This window comes from Mustelus asterias, chromosome 18, assembly GCF_964213995.1.
Source record: "Mustelus asterias chromosome 18, sMusAst1.hap1.1, whole genome shotgun sequence".
Lineage (NCBI taxonomy): Eukaryota > Metazoa > Chordata > Chondrichthyes > Carcharhiniformes > Triakidae > Mustelus > Mustelus asterias.
This window is the reverse complement of record NC_135818.1, coordinates 65,390,965-65,415,709: the sequence shown is the minus strand read 5'-3', so window position 1 is coordinate 65,415,709 and position 24,745 is coordinate 65,390,965. Positions and strand designations below refer to the sequence as shown.

At 41.4% G+C, this 24,745-nt stretch overlaps 1 protein-coding gene across 3 annotated transcripts in view; it reads left to right on the top strand.

Moving 5' to 3' along the window:
* The first annotated feature begins 5,180 nt into the window (after positions 1 to 5,180).
* The window catches only part of rtn1a (reticulon 1a), a 174,989-nt gene continuing 155,424 nt past the window's right edge, over positions 5,181 to 24,745 (top strand). The window contains exon 1 of one of the 3 annotated variants that reach the window (XM_078234200.1): positions 5,181 to 5,970. In XM_078234200.1, coding sequence (XP_078090326.1) covers positions 5,751 to 5,970 — 220 coding nt within the window. In that variant the 5' untranslated portion in view covers positions 5,181 to 5,750. The remainder of the gene's footprint in view (positions 5,971 to 24,745) is intronic. The other 2 variants (XM_078234199.1, XM_078234201.1) reach the window with 2 other exon arrangements.

Below are 24,745 nucleotides of genomic sequence, written 5' to 3'. Positions count from 1 at the left end.
CATGAGACAAATATCTCTCTGCCTGTGCTTGATGATCTTCTGCAGTGACCTGTCATATACAGGCTTGATGCAGCACCCTTACTACTTGAGCTTAAAAAGACATTGACTCCTTATCAGCACGGAAAGCATCTGGAAAGGGCAGAATACCAGCTACTATGGTACAGAGGGCCTCACCTTCCTTTTTGGTAAATCAAATGAACTAAATTAAACAAACTCAGGGTCAAAGCATGAAGGGAACTGGCCGAAACAAATGACAAAGCAGAAAGGAAATTTAAAACATTAAATCAAAATTTGGAGGGCCCCAGTTGCTGCCAAATCTTCACAATCTCCTCCCCCTCTTTCAGAGAGCATGCTCTGTCCCACAGGATATGTGTGATGCAAACATCATCACATCATGTTTAAGGGAATTGCAACAACTACTGGGGCATCCATTCCTCAGCATCACTGGAAAGGCCTTTGTCACAGTCATTCTAATGAGGTTTCATCGACCAGCCAGCGGCATATATGTGGCTTCAGAGTAGGCAGATCCACAATAAACATGATCTCCCTACATCAACTCCAAGAGAAATGCAAAGAGCCGTAAACTCAATTCTTCTTTTCTTTGTGGATCTCACAAAAGTATTTGACACCGTGAGCAAGATGGGCCTCTACCAGATGGTAGAGAAAATCGGCTGTCCTCCCAAGCTTTTATCCGGTCCTTGTATGATAAAATGCATGGCACTTGATGGCATAAAATGCAGTCCACTTGATGACTCCACCTCTTAACAATTTTGAGATCAAAAATGGGGTGAAATAAGACTACATCGGAGCCCCATACTCTGTGTTGCTGACACATGTATTTCCTGCCGACATGGAAGGAATACACCACAATCAGATGACAAACTCTGCAACCTATCAAGATTGAAAGCCAGGACCGAAATGGTGCATGTCTGATCAGAGAACATCTGAGTGCTGATGCTGTTCCACTAGATAAAAGACCAACTCTAAAGGCTCACGGATCGTCCGTCCCATGCCTGTGTTGTGTTGTCTCTCTCAACATCCAGGTTAAGGAAACTAGTTATGGGACAGGGTGTTGTATCTCTGCCTGTGAACATACTCAACAGTACATCATTGGAAGCAGTCAGAAGATTCTGCTACCTTGGATCTTCAGTGACACACAATCTGTCTACCATTGAAGAGCTCAGCACACGTGTTGGAAATGCAGCCAGTAACTTTGGCCAAGTAACAAAACAGGCATGAGATTTAAAAAAGCTGATTTGCACGAACAAAATTATTTTGAAGAAGGCCTATAAACAACTCCAGCCAATGTTTCTGACACTTGTTATTCCTAATCTCTGCCCACGCTGATTCTACTTATTAATTTCTGAACCAGGATTCTTTCCTATGACTGTCTGTAGAAATATTCTATATTATCGGAACTACTCCTTTTCCATTCTGTTTATCTGTTCAAAATATTAATTGCCCTTGAAAATGTATTTCCCAACCCTGGTCACCTTGCTAACTTGTATCTGGAATGAAGATGATATCAAACCCTCTATGTATGCTCTATTTAGTTCATCTATTATGAATTCATCATGCTGTCTGCTAATGAAACTTTAATTTTAAATTTCATTGATACACAATTATCAATAAATTTTGTCTCTTCCTGTCCAAATCTACTTTTTTTTGTCCAAATCTCTAAATGGCTCAATTGCCTTGAGCTTTGTTTTTAGATTTTATAGAAATCATAGAAACCCTACAGTACAGAAGGAGGCCATTCAGCCCATCGAGTCTGCATCAACAACAATCCCACCCAGGCCCTATTCCCGTGACTCCACATATTTTCTCCGCTAATCTCTCTAACCTACGTATCCCGGGACACCAAGGGGCAATTTAGCATGGCTAATCAACCTAACCCGCACATCTTTCTAACTCTCCCTTCATCTGAACCCTCAGCTACACCACTCCCCAACCCCCACCACCCCCCCCCTTTAATATTAACGTAAAGTCACCATACTCCCAGATGACCATTGACTGCTCTCCCCCTGATGGATGGTAATTTAACCTGAGGATCACAACTCTTGGGGCAAGATTGAAAAGGCGGGCTTCATGAAAGCCTCAGCTGGCATGGGAATTGAACCCATGCTGTTGGCGTCTCTCTGCATCACTAACCAGCTGTCCAGCCAATGGAACTAAACTTTTTAATTAAAATCCCTATTCAGAGTCCAAGTTATATGATTCATCAGGATGCTGATCACAGCCTTTAAGTGGAGGCCATCCCAATGGAACATTTCCCTATTTCTCCAGTTCTGATGCCAGTATCCCAAAACCCCTTCTTATAACATACCACTCTTTCAGCCACATGTTTAATTCTGCAATCTCCTTGATTTTATGTCATTTGGTGTATGGTTTGGGTCCAGCGATTATTACTTTTGAGGCTCATGTGTTTTAATTTGGACACGACTCCATAAAAATTCTCAGCAGAACGTCATTCCTAGTTCTACCTTTATTATTAGTGCCTAAATGGACCACACCAATCAGATCTCTCCCATTACTCCAAATTTGGTTCTGTCAGTGAGAAGATGTCTTTAGCCCAAGCACTGAACAGGCAACACGACCTTCAGAACTCCCAGTTGCAGCTGCAGATAACAAATCTAGCCCCCTAACTATACTGTCCGCTATCATTACGTTATTCCCTTTTACTCCACCCACTTTAATGACATCTGGCACCATGGCATCATGATCAGTTCGCCCACCCACCCTTTAGTCCTTGTTCTTCTGATCCACACAGGCAAAAAGTATCTTGTACCTGTTGGTCAAAGTCAAGGGCCAAGATCCTTCACCACTACATCCTGGATCCCAATGCCTGCCTGCGTTGACCAATCCGAAAGTACTATCAAACCTAAGGCATGTGACTGCAGTCTTCTCCCTTCCAGATGTCCTGCATTATTTACAGGTTGGGCTGCAGCTCAACAGTTCTGAGCTATATTTTCTCACGCTGCAAACCCTGACACAAACATGATTGTCTGGGATTGCAATGCTCTCCATGAATACCACCTTGCAGTTAGTTATGGCATATGCCCTGCGCTGCCATGTCTGTCTATTCTTATTTATTTATTTGATGAGTTAATTAGTTACTAATTTAATAAAGAAATAGCAAGTTACAGTTTTCTAGTTTAAGGCAAAGGAAAAACACTCACCGGCCACTTTAGTTTAGGTAAAACCAAAAGAACAAAAATGAACACTTTCTTCCTTCTCTGCAAAAAGATCACTCTGCGCTCCACAGTCTGCGCAGTAGCAAATCCTGTCTACTTATATAGAGAGCTTATGACTCAATTTAGTTACAGTTGTACAATTGTGCTGCAGTTGTATAATTTAGTAGGCTTTCTGCTACAGCAGTTAGCACCTATTCAGGTAACCACTTTCCCTCAGTGTCAGTTAATTGCCACCGATAGGTAGTTCAGTTAACTAGTTATCTTAACTAGCTTGCTGTTTTTATCCCTCTTCAGTTCAGTGGAAGGTTATATGCACTCAAAATGTTAGCTGTGTTTCTCTCTCCAGAGGTGTTTCCAGATCTGAGTTCATTCAGCATTTTCTGTTTTTATTTATTATTGCTGTTTGCTTTAGTTTTAAAGTTCTAAGTCAAACTCTAAACATTGAGTGAAAATTTCAGCTCGAGAAATATTTGTGAGATAGATCTTGCTTCATCAAATCCCAAATTTGTCACTTGTCTACAAAGCACTCAAGTTCCCCGATCACTGCTCCACACTCTGTTACCAGTGTTGTTTTTTTCAGTCCAGCTTTGAAAAAAATGGAGATGCAGGCAGAGGTATGTGCAAAGGACAAAGATATCAAATTAAGATCACAAAGGGGATTAATGTTCCACCTCTATATTACAGGTGCACACCGACTTGTTAAGATGCTAAGGCTACTTGAAGAAATGGGCTATTATACTTTGGTGAAGATCTAAAGCAGAAGTCTTCTTGCAACAGTTCCTTGACGTGTGAAAAATTGTCTGCTGTATACTTTATAGTACTTGGAAATTAATTTATTGGTTGTGAAACTGTTTTGGACTTCCCAAGGACATGATAGGTTGCACAATAAAAGCAATATTTTTCTTCAGTGTTTTCCTAAGTATTGCAGTTGATAGCATAGTTCTAACTGTAATTCTATGCTGCAATTCTCATGGTTGTAGTCATGAGATTTAGTAATATTCAAAATTATCCATACCAATAAACTATAAAATCAGATGTTTATAGACAAGACCACAGATAGAGTATATACATCTTTACTGCCTCCTCTCCGGAAGGAAAACAATTTGAGGTATTAAAAAAATACAGCAATGCTCCTGTACACCTCCACCAAATATTAAACTCTAATGCCAATTAACAAATTTTTTTTGTAGAGTATTATAACATTATATTCAGTATTTTGGTATATAGGTCATTGTGTAGTAGGTGGCAGACATGAATGTACTGGCATTAAGCTGGTTCACTTAATTGCCTGTATTTGATTTATTTTTTTTCCTTTGATAATTTCTCTATCAGGTTTGGATGAATAAAGTTTATAATATTTTAAAAATTTGCTGTTTGCCAGTATCAGCAAAAATGTCTGCTTGTCTACTTTGTGCCTGTTCTTATCAACAATTATAGAACACCACTTGTTCCCATTATAAAGATTTTTCATTGATTTGATGCTACTACCTTTCATTCTTTTTGATTTAAGGTGGCCATTAATATCAAATACTACTCTATATATCATCTCAATAGAGCACCATGTGTGCTTACCGACAAGGTACTTTTCTGTTCTGAAGTATTATAGTATCTGAAGCAGAAAGCTTTGAGGAGGAGAGATGTTAATCAACCTATTTCAAGAATCGAGGCAATTTGTGTGACTGGTTTGATTTATCTGGCTCTGATTTATCTGGTTTTATTATGTATGTATCAGCAAACCTGTTTATTCAAACAGGTCCACGAAAGTAAAACAAAGACATTAACATATTTTACCAACAAATCTCAGCAGGCTTCATCCTCTTTATATCAGGAATCTGATGTCAGTTTGCTGGAGCTGGGCGTGTTTTCCAAATAAACTGCTTCAAGTTCGTTTTACTGTTTATAATCATACATTATGTATAAAAAAGAAACGCCCTGAGCAGAAGGCAAACGATAGATCACGTTTTTATTCTTTCTGCCAAGATACGTGGTGAGAAAACAGTCCAGCGTGGACAAAGGGAGCTGGAAAGGCGATCCCTGCTTAAAATTCCACCAGTCTGGGATGGGTGCGGCGTACATGTACATCTGGATGGTTTAAAACTCGAGGGCTATTCTTCATCCCCGAGGTGGGACGTTAAATAAAACATGATCGCTCGGACATGGGTTAGGCAAGAGAATACAGATCAGATGTAGCATCTAAATAATTAATTTGGGACAACTTCGAGTGACTGCAGGCAGAGTATGATATGCTACAATCATGTTTCTAAATGTTGCAAAATGTATTTTAAAAGTTAGAAAAGTGGCTAGTGTTATTGATTTATTTCTAGTGTATAAACATGTTCAGTTTATACTCCCATCAGCCACTTCAATCTTTTAGTTCATCCTCCCACAGCTGACGTCAGGGTAGAAACACTGAACCAAACAAGCCATTTTCACATGCGTACAGAGTGAGAGGCGGGGGAGGAGGAGTGGAAACAGTTTGCACAAAGAGACCCAAGTTCTTGAGAGAAAAAAACACGCATCTTTCTCGCAACCCATCCATCCATCCATCCATCTGCCATGGCGGGCAACCCTTTCGTCCAGCCCTTTGCGACGGGAGAGTGGAGCGAAGGAGAGGAGCCGGAGCAGGCTGTCGGTGCGGGTCCGCAGGCGGGGGCGGCTGTTGTTGCTGCTGGGGGGGATGCAGCTGCAGCGGCGGAGAGCTGGCGAGCCGAAGTGAAGCAACCCCTTGTACCAGACTCCAGGGGACAGCCTGTTACCAAGGCAACTGCATCCGCAGGTAAGGTGGGGCGGGTTGAGAGGGGGGATGGGGAGGTGTTGGGAAGGCACACCGACTGCAGAGATGCATTGGGAATGGTGTTCAGGACAAGATGCGCTCCTTTAGCCAATCTCGCCGAAGGTTTCACACGAGGCGTCGTTCATCTCCCTTTTAAATGCAGCTAAATAACACTTTAATTAATGCTAAGTTTCTGTTGACTTCTTGAAATCGTGGATACGTTGAATATTTAGTTTTTTCGATATTGCAGACTCATTTTTTTTGTCCCCGTCTGTGTAAAAATTGGCACGATTCACTGGATTCTTTGTTAAAAAATGTTGGCATTATTCCTTCAGTCAGATTTGCAGTACAGACCGAAGTAGACTTAACTCCTATTTGGAACAAGTTTTATAAGTCGCAGCATCTGACGAATCTTTACGGTATTATAGGCAGCATTTGAATTAGTTAAATATTGGGTATTTTGTTACCATTAATATAAAGTTGATTATTGGAATTTATTGCTGCTTTGAACATGGCATTTTGGCTTTGTAAGATTAGAGAGTAAAATACAATATAGGCTATTTATAAAGTTAAAGAAGCCCATTAATTAGTGGGGGAGTCCTTTGTTGTATCAAGTTAGCTGGAAAAATATGATGAATATTTGAAGTGTCAGATGAATCCCACAGAGCAATCCTGAATACAGACTTTTAAAGAATCATTGTTTCCAAAATGCCATTTCCTGGTTTTTGATTGTTGTGACTCAGTGGGAAAACATACTGAAGTTGGCACCAAAATGTGTGCACTTCAGCATTTTGAGTTAAGTGCATTTTATAATTTAGTAAGCTGCAGCCAGTATAGTTTCAAATGGAGGAGATGCTGTCAGATTAGTTTTATTTTGGGAAAATGACATTCCAGGTTAATTTTCTGAATGCAGATTGGCAACCCTCTGATGTGATGTACCAATGTGGCAAAATTACACACAAAAGCTACTATTTAAACACAATTTAGGACACAAACTGCATATTTTTAAAACAGTAGCTGAAGGGTAGAAATCAATGATTATACATTAGAAGTAAGTGCTAGTGAAGTGCCTCAGGAATAGTTTTAATCCTATTATTTGTAATGTATATTAACATTTGGATTCAGAAGCTCAATGCAGATTAGCCATATTTGCAAATTGTATCAATCTAGGTAGCTAATACAAAAGGAGGCAGTTCAGGAAAGTATTCAAATATGCAAATGGTTGGAGAGTAATGGCAGATGTAGTTTAATACAAACATGTGCAAGAACTGTACTAAAAACAGAAAGTGAAATAGACAACATGTCTGGCAGCATCTGTGGGGAGAGAAACAGAGTTAACTTTGTGAGTTGAATATAACTCCTTTAGTTTTAAAGAGGAGTCGTATTTGATTTGAAATGTTGATTCTTTGTCTCTCCCAACAGATGCTGCTAGATTTGCTTAGTATTTCAAACACTCTGTTTTTATTTCAGATTTCCAACCTCAGCAGTATTTTGTATAACCCCCTTGGGTTATTCAGTCCTAAACGGAGATATTGTAGAGATATCTAAATGTAGTAATTGTACAGTAAAGGTAGATATGTACCCTACTTCAAACTAAACCAGGAAAATACATCTCTTGAACTAGTAAAAGTCAAACTTAAGCTCAAATTAAGAAGTTTTTCATAGAGAATGATTATATTAAACACTTTTTGGTAAAACAACGGAGGTAAAAATGCACAATCATTTGAGTAAATGTTGAGCGCTGTGATGTGGGAACTGTAGAGTCTTCAAGATGGATGGTTTAAGATGGGGAAAATGATCTTATTTACATAGATACATTCATGCAACCTGGGTAGCTTGAAGATTCTGTATACTCTTAAAATACCAATTTTGCTTGGAGCTCTATGTATTGTTAGATGTAGAGAAAGTCAAAAAAAAGTAATTGGGTTTTTGCCTTAATCGTTAAGTAGCTGACATTGTTTAATTCATCTTGTTTGTTCTTTGCCCTCTGGTTCATGATCTATCCTTTCAAGTTGGAAACAAAAACATCCTTATTTGAATGAGGGAATGTTGCATGTTTCTATGGTAGATACCATGGAATTTGTTAATATATGCTGAGCCATTGTGAGAACTACAGCAGTGTATCCAAACAATTTTATAATGAGACCTTCAAGCTCTTTCACGAATGCACTGATTTTGTTTTTGGATACTATTGTATGTAATTATTTGGGCAGAGGGCATAAAGTACAGTGGATGTTAACATTGCTGCCTTTTTGTGTTGATTATCCTGCACAACGCCTAAGGCTGTTCAGATTTCCCATCACTGACTAGACTTATTTTTTAAAAATGTGTTGAAATATTTGTTACACAGGGTAATTGTTACATAGGGTCTTGTGAAACAACATACAAAGATTTACATTTGGATTTGTTTGACATTCTGTCATTGTAGTGAGTTTCCTGGTGATTTTGTGTGGCGGATTATTGCTGTGTTGCCTCTGAGAAGCTGCAGTGCTAAAAGCAGATCAAAGTATTTACATTGGTTCTTAGTGCAGATAAAATCTAGTAATAAGCATTTCTATGCTATGGTGATTAAAGTTAGGTAACATGCTTCCTACTAAGTGAGTTTAGGAATACAGTTTTTTTTTCCCTGCTGTAAGAATCAGTGAGAAAGGAATTAATTTGAACTACTTTGAACTCAACTAAGCATTCCTAAAATTATACCAGTACCCTTGGAAGTCTGTTCATTTATAAATGTGACACATTTTGACCAAGTTTGATTTTGCTTCAATCATTCCTATCTTCCACAGCAAATCAAAATCTGGGTAGGAATTTTCCCCAAAAATGGCAAAAGTGTCAAGGTCTGACTGAAAACCGTGTTTCTCTCCAGAAATTCAGCCAAGTTTTCAGACTGGATTTTCTGGCACCGAGTGCACAGAAAATCTGGGGTTGTGCTTTGCGCCATCACTCTGGCGGGGCCTGATAGAGCCGGCAAGGCTGGCTCCACAGAGATTGGGACATTTTCTTTGAAGGACGCCCAGATCTGCATTTAAAATAAGTTCCCCCAACCCTGCGCTGTCATTGGGGCTCCCCCCTTTTCTCCCCCAACACACATTAGGGGACCCCCCCCCCAACCCTGCAATGGAGGAGGGTCACCCCCTGGAATGCCAGGGCAATACCCAGCCTTGGCCAACAACCTCCTGCCACCTCTGCATGCCTGGCGTGGTGGTCACAACTTGTCTTTGTCTTTGAAAACCAGTAGTGATTCGCACTGGCGTGATGTCATGCCACCAGGTGGGGAGGATCTGTCATGGGCAGACGCTATGACGTAAAACGAAAACAAGTTCACGCCCTTTTCAGGTTCACACTGGAAAGTGTGACTGAGTGTGACTGAGATGTCACCGGCAGGGGGGCGGGGAAGATCTCAAACTGAGATCTCACTGGCACAAATCCCATTTTGGCCCTCTCACAAGATTTAGCAGCCTTAACAGGGTTTGCACCCACAGTGATCAGGCCTTCTTAATTCTGCCCTCAGTCTCACTGGAAGCTGTGTAACATAGAAGAGACGCAGTGAATTTTCCCAACACTTGTGGTCCTCCACAATTTCTGCAGGAATAATAATTTTAGTTTCGTGGGGAACAACAATAACAATGATAAATTTATTTAGTGCCTTTAATATAGAAGAGTGCCCTAAAGCATTTCAAAGAACCATTAGCAGACGTATACCAACCAAAGAAGGAGCTATTTAGAGGGTTGACCAAAAGCTTAGTGAAAGGTGGGCTTAAGGAAGATCTTAAAGAGAGTGTTGGAGAAATAGAAAAATTTGGCTTGTGAATTTCAGGCCATACGTTGTAGACAGCTGAGGGTAGAGTGGAAGGGAGACAGAGTTCCTGGAAAGGGCTTGTAGGATTGTAGAACATTATAGAGCTAGGGTGTGGTAAGGATGTCATTTAAACAAAATGACAAATGAAAATTTAATACTTGGCATATTGGGGAACCAGCAGCCACAAATCAGTGGTTGGTCGGTGAGGACAAGATGATAAGTGTGTTGGACTTGGTGCAGGACAGGTTAATAGTTGTCATTTTGGGGATGTTGAGCTGACAGAGGGTGAAGGATGGGAAGTTCAACATTGGAACTGAAGGTGAATAAGACACAATGGGCTGAAGTAAGAGCTACAGTAGGTGGCATTAAGGAGGTGCAAGAGTGCAGTCTTTGTCATGGGAAGAATGTAGAATCAATCTGAGTGAGGCATCATTTGGGATGGTGAAGTTATGAATGGTCTGGCTCAATGTAAGACTACACTCCTGGAGTTTGTAATGGGTGCCGAAGACAATAGCTTTAGTTTGTAGAATGTTTAACTGGAGAATATTATCCAAAACTGGCGCACTCAATGCAAATGTAATGGCAGGTTGAAACCAGTAGTAGAGACGTAGAAAAGGTGCACATGGAAGCTGACCCATGTATTTGGATGATTCTGCCAAGTGACAGCATGTCGATAAGATGGATAGACCTCCAGGGATTCAAGAAGTGTAATAATGGGAGGGAGGATGTTCTATTGTAGAAAGAGTTTCTTTAGGAATCCAAATAATACAGTTGGACAAAAAGATACCTATATTTCGGAGTGAAAGTAGCCAAATGCAAGTGTAGAGCAAAAGATAGACTCCAACCTGTCAATTTTGCAAATATAGTAAAACAAGATTATCCAACAGCGACTCTTCAAGAAAGTTATGGGGGAAGCTTGATGTACATCACACTTAATGTAAGCACTTTCTTCCGCAGGATAGATTGCAAATTTTAATGTTCATCAAATTAAGGGAATTCAGTATTGGAGAGCAGATTTCCAGGCAGAGACATTGATAAGATTATTATAGTAGAATCTAGGAATTATTGACATGAATCAATGAGGAAAAGAAATTTTGAGCTGAATTTAGAGTTTAAACTGAGCTTGTATTAGTTTAAAAAATAATGTTCAAATGGCTGTAGTCATTTGTACTTAGTTATTTATTGGGGTGGAATGGTCTCTTTTTAGTTTATAAAAACTACTTGATTAATCTATTGAATTACAGTTGCAAAATGTAAAATTTAATATGGCAAGCACTTTTAAGGGGCACAGTATGTAATGTCATACTAATAAGATTTAAAATTTTGTTCACATAATTGTAATCATTTATAAACCTACAATGTAGATGTACAATGAAGCATACGAAGGAGCAAAATTAATCATGCATTAAAAGTTGCCAGAATGTGAGTAAACCAAATGATTAACTTGCTCAATTTGTAAACACTGTACTTGCAACTTGAATTTATATGATGTGAAATTACAAAGGCACGTGTAGATATCATTGTAGAACTGAAAGAAGAAGGTGTTGATTTTAAATAGCTTTCTTGCAAGGTGACATATTGTTTTAAAACTTGTACTGTAAGCAAATGTTAGGTTTATCTATTGCTTTTTATCCCATAGAATCCCTGCAGTGCAGAAGGAGGCCATTCAACCCATCGAGTCTGCACTGACTACAATCCCACCCAGCCCTTATCCCCGTAGCCCCACATATTTACCCTGCTAGTCCTCCTGACACTAAAGAGCAATTTACCATCGCCAATCAATCTAACCCGCACATCTTTGGACTGTGGGAGGAAACTGGATCACCCGGGAGGAAACCCACATGGACACGAGGAGAATGTGCAGACAGTGACCCAAGCCAGGAATCGAACTCGGGTCCCTGGCACTGTGAGGCAGCAGTACTAACCACCGTGCCACCCCATTTATTAATGCAATGGGGGGGGACGGGGGGGGGGGGGACAGGACTTTACATGTAAACGTCATAGGAGACTAATCTCAGTCACCAATTGCAGATCTGATCAAGTAACATCACTCTTTTCTTGATCAGTATTACAGAATAAAATGCCATTGCTAGTAGGGCTTGCATTAGATTTTATGGAGTTCATAGCAAAGTATAAATATTTCGGGCAAATCTATATATTTTCATTGAAATTCATTTGTTCTGTATTTTGAAGTCCTGCCACTGGTTGAGTATAAGATAGCATAATCTCTCAAAAGTATTTGATTTTTAATGAAGAACTGTTTAAACAGTTTCTCTGAAATCTTGTAGAATCTCGCCTGATGAAGATATTGAATACTTTAGTGAGATCTATGAAACTAAAATATCTCCTGTTCTCATACACTTCTCTTGTGGCTAGAATTTGGAGAAGATTATGTTCACTGTAGATCTTCTGGCACAGAAACTGCATTGTACTTCTGGATACACTTGATCTGCAAATAGATAGAGTCTTTTAAGCATGACACTCGCCAAGGCTTTTCTATTGAGGCAAAGGAGTGTGATGGTCCTGTAATTGTTGCAATCTCCTCTGTCGCTTTTGTTTTTGTCTAATGTAATGGTTTTTGCATCATTAATGTCCTGTGAAGTGGACCTTATCTTCCAACAGGGAAGGAGGAGGTCATGAAGGTGTGACAATAGATGGGACTTTCTGTGCTTGAGTGATTTGGCTGGAATTCCATCCTTGTCAGATACCATTCTGGTTGCTAAGCAATCAATGGTCTTTTCGAGCTCTAGTAATGAAAGTTCTTCGCTTAACTCAACTATGACAGGAAAGTGCCAAATGCAGAGTGGGAGATGTCTTTCTCACGAGAGTGCGGTTCATGATAGTGTTCAATCCAGCGGGACGTGTTTCTGATGGTGAGTACTTCACCATCTATCTATTTCAGTGGAGCAACTTTTGTGATGTTCCGATCAAGCGTCCCCTTGATCCCATCATGCGTTACATATAGATTGTCACCAGCTAAGGCAGACTCTGCAAGATTTTGGAGAAGATTAGCAGTCGATAAAGCTCCTCGGTCTCATTCGCTCCTTTTGTGACAACATGCACAATACCAAACCGTTTGACTGCACCATTTCTGACAGTTTCAGGCCAAAGAATGGTGTGAAACAGGGCTGTATTCCAACCTCCACTTTTGGTATTGTTTTCTCCATGCTGCTGACCTTCTTCCCTTACTGCCAGGAAGGATACTGGGTCAGACAACAAGTTTTGTCGTACAGACAAAAAACAAATACCAAAATACAGCACATCTTGATCAGAGATCTCCCCTATGCTGATGTTGCTGCAATTGTCACTCATCCAGAATCTCAGCTGCAAAGACTCCTGGATTGTCTCTCCTGTGTCTGTAACTTGTTCTCCCATATCCTTGAATGTCAAGAAAACTCTGGTTAATGGATGGGGTGTCATATTTCAACCTTTAATCACATTAAGTAACATCCCGCTGGAAGTTGCGAACTGTGCAAATATTGTGCATCCTATTTTGTCTTCTATTTGAGACCCCGGGGTTGCTTTTTGTCTGGATCCTGCACCACTTTTCAGAGCAAGACTTTATTTCTACAGCCTGAAACCCAACCAAATTGAAAAACTGCTACCTTACCTTATCTTATCAAGAAAGTCAAGTCCTCCTGTCGAAGGAAGGAAATAAATTAGCTGTTTTAAGTGGGGTTAAATTAGTACAATTAGGCATGTAACCTGTTTGGGAGTTGAATGCTTCCTCTTGATGGTGGTGCTCATATGGCAAAATGTATTAATTAGCATTGGGACTTTCTTAATTAGATAAGGAGATTGAAAATTACTGGGGAGGACAAAATGATCTGTAAATTTAACTACCTGAAGGCCAAGAACAACTTGAGGGGTAACCACATGTTTTTAGCTTTTGCAACTCCAATCCTCCCTACATGATTCAATTAAAATCCAATTGAGATGTAGATAAATAAATGCAAAAAATGTTTTGCTGGGATCAGATATGGTAAGGAGGATTTGTAAACTTTAACTGCAAAACTGAAATATGTCTCAAGATCAAAGGATTTGGTGTAGAGATAAACAAAATATAAGCAGCAAACTATCTGGAGTCATGTCAAAGACATCCTTATGCATAAGAGACAAAGCTATCAGTCAAAATTTGTCAAAGCTATTGCACCATGATTTGTTGGTGTTGTTTAGTTACTAACATCTGTGAATTATTTTAGCAACATGATCTGAATAAAATAACTAAGATGATATGGTCTAGACATACACAAATTCATGCGCCTTAGATCAATGGTGTGAATTTCTTGAATTAATAAAGATTTACAGCAGAGTCACAGAACTCAAGTGGTTAAACATTTCTTTAAAAACATATCTTATTGTGATCCTGGACTTTTTAAAACCAGGAAATAGCCAATGCCACAATCAATTTTTCCATTTCCCGGAAAGGCAAATCAGGCAAGATGTTAAACTCACATCATAATGCTGGGTCAGTTCATTTAAATAAATACTGGGTGCTTAGTACATGATGTACTGAGAGCATCATGTGGTCAGTGGTGTATGACTGGGTGCCAACAGTTTTTAAAAGGCTTCTGTATAGGCCTGCATTGCATTTGAAGGAAGAATTTGGCTGACGATAGACAGGGACTGAGAACTGTGCCACTTTGCGATACAGCATCAAGTATCTTTTACAGAGGAAGGTGCTTCATTTGGAGACTTCTTTACTGTAAAGATCAACACTAGAGCATCATGGATGGGTGCTCCCTCAGCTATGCCCTCAAACTGAGAGCAGGTGAGAAAGATATTTGCAAGCATGTCAAGATAGGTGACTGACATGTTACCTTACATTGAACTTGAATAGTACTTTAACACCTCCATAAGGGGAGAATGCACTGTACTTTGTCAGCTGATCATCTTTCTAATTGTTCTGAAGTATTCCTGCACTATGTAATGTTGTCATCACAATATGTCAAAACTGTGGCTCATTAAATGTGACAAATAACAGGAACAACAATTTTAAATTCTGTGGTGCCTCTCCTGTATACCATGGACGGGGAATCACTGGTTTTCCCTTTTTCCACCTCTTGACTAAATGCAACAAGAAGTGTTTTAACCTTATGAGTGCTGCAACCCTCAAGAAGTGACACAGGACAGGCTTTCTGGGAAGTTTTTAAAAATAGGAAGAATAAATGTTTATCTCTCAACACCGGGACTGTAATCATAACAGCACTCTCTGACTCATTCACACAGGGCACACAAACTCAGAAAAAACAAGTGTTTACAACTGAGACAGCATGCACTTAGATTTCCTAAAGAAAGTCACTTTTACTCTTAGTATTTGAGATGGTAGCTGAAAATGTTGCAGACTTGATGATTCTCTTTTGGGTTGCATGCGTCTGGTGAAGAATTCACAGTGGCTTATTCCTGGCAACAGTAGGTTTCTGGCTTGGTTCTACATGTCAGTGGGGAAAAAAGATAGCCCCACTTTCTCTGCTAGTTAGGGAATGCGAAGCAGGGTTCTTTCTTTTGGGTGGGATCGTTTACCTCTGTGGTCTTTTTCTTGAGGACTAACTGACCTAGGCTGCTTCCCAAGGTTATTTCTTACTGTAATCTGGTTTCTGTCATGTGACTACAGTATCACTGTTCCTTCCCATTCTCCACACAAATGGTTCCCAAGTACATCAGCATTGATATGATTTGAATCTTGGCTGTTTGCACCTTCTTGTGATAAAATGGTTTTCCTCTCACCCATTTTGTGGAATTCCAGTCTGCAGCCACTGAGCGAGTCTGGCCATTGTACTTTGATAGGCATTTAGATAATTGTAGTTAAATCTGCAGGAGAGAGTTGTTGCATTTTAAATGTACAAAGGAATGTCCAAAGGTTATTTGCATTTTAATGTCCTAACCATATAAAAAGGCTACTTTCACCCTTAGGCAGTTTAATGTATATTTGCAGAGAAAGGGGGAAGGTCACCTGAGACCCCTTAACTCCACTGTGTGTCGAGGTAAATTGTTCATTTTCATTTCTGTATTTTAAAAGTAGAGTATCCATCTTTTTCATAAATTCACAGGTGTAACTACATACCACATCTCTTTCTTCAAATTCCCAGACTCAGATGACTATAGGGGTGGAATTCTCCCCCAAAAATTCTAAGTGCCGAATTCACGTGAAAACTGGAGTAATTCATGCTGTTTTTTTCAGTGGGAGTTAAGAATCTCCCACACTCTGTGCACTGCAGAGACCACCAGCGTGAATATCATTAAATTTCAGGGGGCAGGGCCTATTCCCACTGAAGAGGCAGAAATCAGCACACTGAGTGGCCACTGTGCATGCGCTGATCCGTCAGTGTCGAGATCGGCATATGCACAGTGGCCTCGCACTGCTGGCCTTCTGATTGCTGGCCTGTTTGACCGCTGGACAGCCACCAACTCCGCCTTCGCTCCAGCGGGGTTGGCCCGCTAGTTTCCTGTTAGTGGGGAGCTAGTGAAATACTCTGGTGAGGTGGGAGACGCTAGCGGGCCCGGAGACTTCAGTCCCGGGCCCACTAACCACATGCAAACAAAATTGAAATGACCATTTAAATGGTCTGTGCGTCTCCCCACCGATTACCGGCGTGGAGCAGACGCTGCCAGAAATCCGGCGCTGGGTGGGACAAGCAGGGCGCAAACGCTCGCGCAAACCCTGCGAATCGGCTGCCACAGGATTCTCCCGGCCTGCTGCACTAAAAGATTAGTGCATCGGGATGGGAGAATTGTGGCCTAGATATATATTCTGGCCTAAGCAGTCATTGTAGCAATTCCTGAACCACTTGTTAACGGACTATCCATTGACCCACACAAGGAAACATTAGAGAACCTTCACCCTTAAAGCCAGTGACACTGATATTCAGCTGCTATCAGTGAATGTTTTGAATGAACTATAAGACAGATGAAGGGAAGGAGTGATTGAAAAAAAACACCTTCATGCATTTCTTTTTTAACAATTCAATTTACAGGCAAGAATAAGTATAAAAAATATTGATTTAATAACTGCACTAAGTTTCCTGTTACTTTAAAGTACTTATCCCTTGTCTATAGTTTCAGTTTCCATTTGTCTTTTCAATGCTTTATTTGTAAAGTATCATATTGCAGTTTGAAGTTGGAACTATTGTAATTGGGCAAGTGTTTTCTTTGATTAGCTTTTACTGGGAAGGTGACTTGCCTCTGAAGTTGATGTATTTTGCCACAACTGAATATTGATGGAGCATCTGATTTGTCTCCTATATATTCTTTTGTCGTGGAACATCTTTGTAGACTTGATTATTTTATGCTCCACTACCACACATTAGTTACAACTTGAGTAGGCTAAACGCTTAATTAAAATGAAGAACATTATGTTTAACGAATCATTGCATTTGTATCATGTCCGATTGTAGTACTCGCACGTTTTAGTATTGAATCTCTCTCCCCCCCCATCAAAACCACAGCTGCTCCCACCTCCCCCCAACACACAACTTGTAGTATATTAGGTTTATTTATAACGTTAAAGTTGAATGCAATGTGAATGTTACAAATTCCATTTCTGCTTCTGCGGCTTTAGGAAACCAGAGCTAGGAGATCTTCATGAATATTTTATTGCAGATTGATATTGAACAACAGTAAGTGCTGCTTTTAGAGTTTGTTCTAACTGCTTCATAACCTTTGGATTTTAACCGGTACCATTGTCCTTATTAATTAAATAACGCACATTGAGCATTGAATGGCTTTGAAGTTATGTCATGGGATAATAGAGATTCATCTGAAATTCCATTGTCTGCTATTTTAATGGAAACCGTAAGCTGTTTAAAATAATTGTTAAAGTCTTCTCCAAAGTAGCAGGTAGAAAGGAATTTCAAACTAACATGTACCATTTACACCAAACCATAATTTCAGTACTTATTATAAAATCTTCAAGTTCCAAATGTTGAAGCGACCATAAAATGCGGAATGACTGAAGCAGTGATTTGTGGCACTCAGGCTTAAAAACAGGCATCAATTTTCTTCCTGTTATCTTTTCCCATCCGAAAGACAAATGCATCCATTGTATGTCCCATAGATCCCCTTTTTGTGCCAGTTAACAACCTCTGTAATTGCAAAGCTTTAAGTTAAACATCAGGGCCATATTCTGCTGAGCTATGTTAATCAATACTAATGGTAGTTCCTGTTTGCTAGCTGGGGAACGCATCTGGTGGCGAGGTGGGTGTGTGATCTTTCCAAAACATGCAGCAGCATAGTGAACAGATTCCAATCATTGCTGCTTTCCAACATTTCCGATCTTCATCATGAGGTGCTATTTTCTGGACAAGTGTTAACCTCAATTAAAGAGATTTTGGACCCTTATCAAATATTGGTCAATAGCACAAGATATATTTGGGACCAAGGTTGGTTCTAGGTAAATATACACAACTGACAAATTTATATGCCCCTTAAGTGTGTATTAATTACCAACATGGTTTCTTTAATAAAAGATATCTAAGGCCCATATTTTCAGGATGACGGGCATGCAGGAGTTCTGCCCATCACCTTGATGAAGCCCCGTCTTGGAGAGCTGTTAGTCAACCTGATTGGCCGGCAGCTCTTAAGTCATTTCAGGAACATCACAGCGGTAGCTGGAAGAGGTGCTGCAGGTAGCTGTCTGGAACTAAGTGCCAGGATCCGGACAAAACGTAAGAGGCATAGTCAGTTGCAGACCTGCACTTCTGGGGACCCTGTGCTCGCCTTCATTTCTGGGGCCTCCCCCATGACGTTACACCCTGCCCCACATTGACGTAAAACTCTACCCCCAATGGCATCAGTTCCCTCATTAATGATGTCACTTCCCTCCTGACTCTGCACACTCACTCCACAGAATGCAAAGGGGTAAGCCACAAAAATACACAAATTGATCATTGCTTAACTGCTTTAGTCCTTTTTAACATGTAAAAACACTCCCGTAATTGCTGATTTGCGATCCAACCTACCTGTTCTCAGAATGACCGGAAAGATGGTCAATATTGTGATTTGTGTGTCTTGAGGCAAAGCAAACATGGAACTGGACAATGAGCAATGAAATGGAAAAGTCAACCCATGTCATGACTGCAGTACAGGCCAGTGCAGGACAGATTGAGCCTGTCCGGTGCAGGAGCAAATACTCCAATCAAGTGGGTCCCAATGAGTCCAAGTCCAATATCAGTTGCATGGCTTTGTCTGGCAGGATTCCATTCTTTGTCATAACTTTGGTTCACTCTCCCAGACTGACACCACTGCAGGCTTTACACCCATATCTCACATCATGGACACACGGCCGGCTCTTCAACCATGACAACTATATTGCCCAAACACATTGTACCATGCCCACTGACCCATTTCCCCCTCCCTTGCAGGACAAGGTGGTTCATAATCGGAGGAAGCAAGGCTGAACGTTGTTACCCACTGAAGGAAGCTGCGATTGCCTTCACTGGAACGGCCATGCCTGAGACTGTGGTCAGCAGCTGGTTGGAATTATAGAGAATGATAGTATTTTCATGCTCAATTCTCCTTCATATATCCCACTTATCACTTGCCCCTCATCCCACAACCTCTTCTGAATTAGAAGCTGCAAATGGTGTAAGCCTGCACCCCTTGTTCCTCCCACCCGCCCCCCTGCCCCTCCCTTTTCATGACCCAACCCTTGTACCTTTCTCCTTTCAGATACCCAAGAACTGCAACCTGACAAAGTGGTAGTAAAAGAAATGGAGGACAGAGAGGAAGAAAAAACACTGTCACTCACTCTCATACTCACAGTCACCATCTCAAATACTGACGCTGTGTATTTTAGAGGACAGCTCAGAGGTAGAATATGCATGGAGTGAAACACTGAGCATATGTGGCCTTTGGCAGAAGACAAGCGTGGTTCAGATGCAAGCGTACCACAGGATGAGGTCACGTTTCTGCTGCAGAAGACTCGGATGAGTACTTTTCTTTGATTGTCTAATGAGCAAGGCTAATGAAGCACAATGTAGGTACAATCATAGAAATCATAGAAACCCTACAGTGCAGAAGGAGGCCATTCGGCCCATCGAGTCTGCACCGACCACAATCCCACCCAGGCCCTACCCCCACATATTTACCCACTAATCCCTCTAACCTACGCATCTCAGGACTCTAAGGGGCAATTTTTAACCTGGCCAATCAACCTAACCCGCACATCTTTGGACTGTGGGAGGAAACCGGAGCACCCGGAGGAAACCCACGCAGACACGAGGAGAATGTGCAAACTCCACACAGACAGTGACCCAAGCCGGGAATCGAACCCGGGACTCTGGAGCTGTGAAGCAGCAGTGCTAACCACTGTGCTACCGTGCCGCCCCGCAATGAAACGGTTGGTACAATGAAAGATGTGCTGGAAAGCCTGCGATCAATGTCAAGGCACATGATTGAGTCCAGCATCAATTTAATGCAGGGCTTTGTCCTTGGAGTCCATCCTTTCCAATGTGGAAGTGGTGGTCAACTCCATTTGCACATTTCTGTACCCAACCATAATGCAGCGTCCGATAGCCTATGTCTCAACTTTCATAAAGCCACTCAGCTTCTGAATGCTGCAGTGGAAGTTCACACTGCTCTCGTATAAGCCATCTTTCTGCCACACAAGATCAGACTGTTTCCATCATGACTATAGATATCAGTACTCAAAAGGGCTTGCAAGGTATCACAGCGTTTCAACTGCACCATACTCTGGGAGTGGCAGAAGCTCCATAAACCATGAACCTGCTATACTCTCTCTGGAAGACAGCATTATTTTCCCATCACTGTTATGCCATCAGTGCTCTTGTTTTGCTTGTCAATCAGCGAGCTTAGACTTCTGGCATCCATGCTGAGATGATCATTCTAAAGTTGGCCTTCCAGGCCCAAAGCTGCTTTGATCATCCTGAAGGTCAGCAGTCTTCTGCTAGTTGTACTGCAGCTACTGAGATAGCACTGCATAGGAGCAATAAGCAGGCGAAGGCATCTGGAAGACAGGCTCTTGAGGAACGCACAAGGGTAATTAGTTGATGTTTATATGCAATATGACATAATTTGATTTATAAATTTGGTTTTGAATGTTTATTTTGTTTCTATTTTAGCACTGTGGTCAAGCACACAGTGCAATAGTCCGTGGCAGAGGGAAGATGAGCTGTAGGATTGTTGCTGTATGAAGAATCGGAGTTGCATTTACTTGTCATACTGGTGCATGGCACACTTGAGGGAGTACAATTGAATATGAAACATATTCAGCTCTTGAAGTGCAGAACCATAGTGACCTTTCTTATGCAGCAGTTGATGGTAAACCTTCACAGCCACTGGCAATGCTGTCCTCAACCTGCAATTGTGGCTGCAACAGGCTATAGACTGAGGCCATCTTCAGCAAAGCATCTGATGCACTGTTCCCTGCTGAGGTTTAGATGGGAGAATTGCTTGCCGAAGATACTGAACAGGTACAGTCACCGGCTGAGAGCCTTCTCCCTCTTCTCTCCCCTCTTGCTACAGTTTTGCCCTGCTCCAAGTCACCTCTGCTCATTCTCGTGCCATGCTGTAAACCAAAGGGGAAGACATATCACTGCACCCTTGTTTGGGAGCAAGTGACATGTGCAGAAATTGTGAAGTCAGGATAAAGGCCTCACCACTTTCTGTAAACTTTAGCAACTTGAAGAACTCTGGAATCACCAAACACTTCTACAATTGCAACAACAGCCAATAGGAATCCACCAGCAATTTATCTGAAAGTAGTTGTTAAATAGCACTGGTTTGGGGCACTTTCTACTGCTGTGCACATCTTCAGCTGTGCAAGGCAAAGAGCTTTGAGCTACAATGTGCCAGCAATGTTATCAAATCTGCATTACACATTGATTGACATCCCAATCTGCATAATTCAGGCAATCGCTGTACACACACAAGCACCATCATGAAAATGGCATCTGATGTAACTCGCACCAAAAGTGTGTGTGCACACCACAGACACTGTTTTGAAGGCACAGCTGCACTTATGGTACCAAGAACCTGGCACTAAGAGGCTGTGTTTTGTGACTTCAAGGAAGGAGATTTCCTCAATAGGAAGGTCCATCATTTGATGATAATCACATAGCTGTTGGGACACCGATGGAATGTTCATGCTGATCTGTGCCTGATGCTTTCATCCTGTGATGCAAACTCATCTCACCACTATTCCAACCTTTCAGGTGTGACACTGGGTTGCTGTTAGAGGATAAAGGCTGTCCTTTACGTACTTGGTTAATGACACCCCTCCGCAATCCTATCAGGCCTGAACAGCACAGGTGATGTAATAGCCATGGGGCCACAAAGAACAGTCTTGCTATAGTTCCCATTGCCTTGATTGATCTGGGTCCTCCTTGAAATATGCCAGAGACTCCAATGCTGCAGAGTAAAATGATTCAATATTGCAGTGTGAATGACCTAGAAAAAGTTTGCTGTCTAACTATATCTAAAAGCAATGCTTACATTTATTCTCCTGATAGCAGCTAAAACACCCAAGTACTCCTCCGCTAAAGAAAATTAAATATGTATGTCTCATTATATCCAAAGAATTTCAACTATGAAAAAGTGTTGCCCTATTCCAAAGGGAAATCAAGATAATTTAAGATCTGTGTAATTTTAATTAACTATTTCTGGAAATAAAATTCAGTCCTCCAGTATTCATTTTCTTCGGTGAAGGACAAATTAACACTGAGCAATACTTAATCATTGGTGCCATTCCCGACAGCGGAACCAGAAGTGGGCGTCACTTCTGCCTTCATGTCAGGAGCTGGCTCCCACGCAATTCAAATGAAAACTGAAAGTGTTGGGTTTGTGCGATCATAGGTCAGAGCGGGTATTCACTGATGGGTTCTGCCTTTAGCTGACAATGCAGCAAGTACAGGCAAGCTCTAAAGATCTCCTGGGAAAACCGAGGGACTCTGAAGATTGGACACAATATTCCTGCCTCCTCCCCCATCAAAACTTTGTCCTATTTCTTGCTGCAATGCTTCACCACTTTTATCTCCCCATCAAACTTCTCCCTCACTTATTATTCTTTTATATCCTGCATCCCGCCACCTCCCAAAATTGAAGACTTTTCAATTGTACATGTTTGCGATTAAATAGAAACCAGCCCATGGTTGAGGGATGGCTCCCTTCAAATTCTCCTCCAGGCCAGTGGGGCATGGTGGGAAGTGCTTTTTCCCCTAGATGGTGTGATGTTAGTGTACCTTTAAGAATGTTTTTAAAAATCAAGTTCTCTGCAGCTCTCCCAGCCTCAGCTGTTGTCATTGTTGCTAAGTTGGCTGGAGAAGTCCTTTTATTGCCGCTTAAGTGGCTTAAATGGAGTTTGTTTATTTTTTATTTGGTATTTTCTATGACCCTGCATTGCAGGTCATGCGTTTTGGACAGTTTTATTTTCTTCATAGTGAATTCAAGGTTCCATTTTCTGTTTTGGCTGGCAGCAGTTTAGTTTTAGAAGAGACATCAAGCTGAAAAGAAATGTCTCTCTCTCTCTCCCTGGTTTTGGAAATTCTGCTGATTAGCTGAAAGCAAGGCTTCTTGCCTTCCTGGAGTAGAACATCTGCTATTGCTAGCTTGCCTAGAGCATCCTTGTGTTCTGGGAAGCTGTTCTGACTTCAAACTGTTCTAAGTGTATCCAGAGGGCTGCTAGAAGTTACAAGGCTAAGAAGTCTGAGTTTCAATTGTCCAACCACAGGACTCAGTTCCAGTATCATGTGAGCATTAGTCTTTGCTGTGTTAAACCTGTGGAAAAGATTTTTGTCTATGGGAAGTTTTTGTTTAATTGGAACATCTTAGATATATTTGTTATGGGTTATATATTATCATGGTTGTTTTGTTTTTGTTTGTAATTGATAAAAGTTATTGCTAATTTTATTTCCATACATGTTAACTATATTCTTAAATAAACTTTTTTTTTGATAAAAGCTCCCTAGTGGGTCATTTGAATCATCACTTGAGGTGAAACATTTCATGCTTATCCTCGCCAAATTCAAAGTGCAAAATTTATGGGCTTCATAAAACACTGTAGAGTTTCTGACCTTGAATTATAACAATGGCAACAAAAGACACTCCCGCCTGAGTAAAGCAGCCCGGGCGGAAGTTATGGAGGAGGTGGAGCAACCATGAGGTCTATCAAAGAACCTGGATCCACTACAGAAATGGGATGAATGACCTGGCCTGATCCACCATGGGAAGTAACATGGTCACATGTTACCACAGGTACTTTTGTGGGTGGGCAGCTAGGTGGGTGAATGTGTGAGTAGCTTCAGTGGCTGTTGAGGCCAAAGCATATGATTATTTGGCCTCTGTGAGCACAAATGTGTAATGAGAATGTGTGCAAATTGTGGGGGGGGGGGGGGGGCGGGGGTTGGGGGGCGGGGGGGGGGGGGGGAGGAGAGGGGGGACACGTGGTTGGGGTTAAATGTAACATGACATGTCAGTCTGCACGTTGTCGTGTCGGATAAGCAGACCATAATTTGAGGAAGTGGTCAAGGACCAGCGGTGGAGTGCCAGAAATGAGGCTGCTCGCCCCTGCAGAGGAAGAGGCAGTGGAGATTTCAGGAGAGCAGAAAGGCCGAGCAATCGCAGATGGCGAGGCTGGAATGGTCAGGCATGGGCATGAAAATGCATCCAACCTGGTGTTGGCATTTAGGCCTACAGGAGGCACATGAGGAAATGTGATGCATCCATACACTGTGCTGACCTTTAATGTGGTTATTTTTGTTGTACAGGCCCTTGCTGTGCCCAGCCCAGGCCCCAGCCATTGCAGGAACCTAAAGGCTTCACCTTTGGGGACGATGACACTGCTGACCTAAAGGAAGTGCCGTCACCTGCTTGTTTCACAGGCCCATCAGTGCACTCGCACCCACGTGCACATGGAGGTGCATTTATAATCAGGAGCACAACCTGGTGAGCACATTGCACACCAGTCCCAGCAGCTGATGGAGGATGTGACTGCCAAGCCCCTTGACATTTGGAGAACTGCTGGGG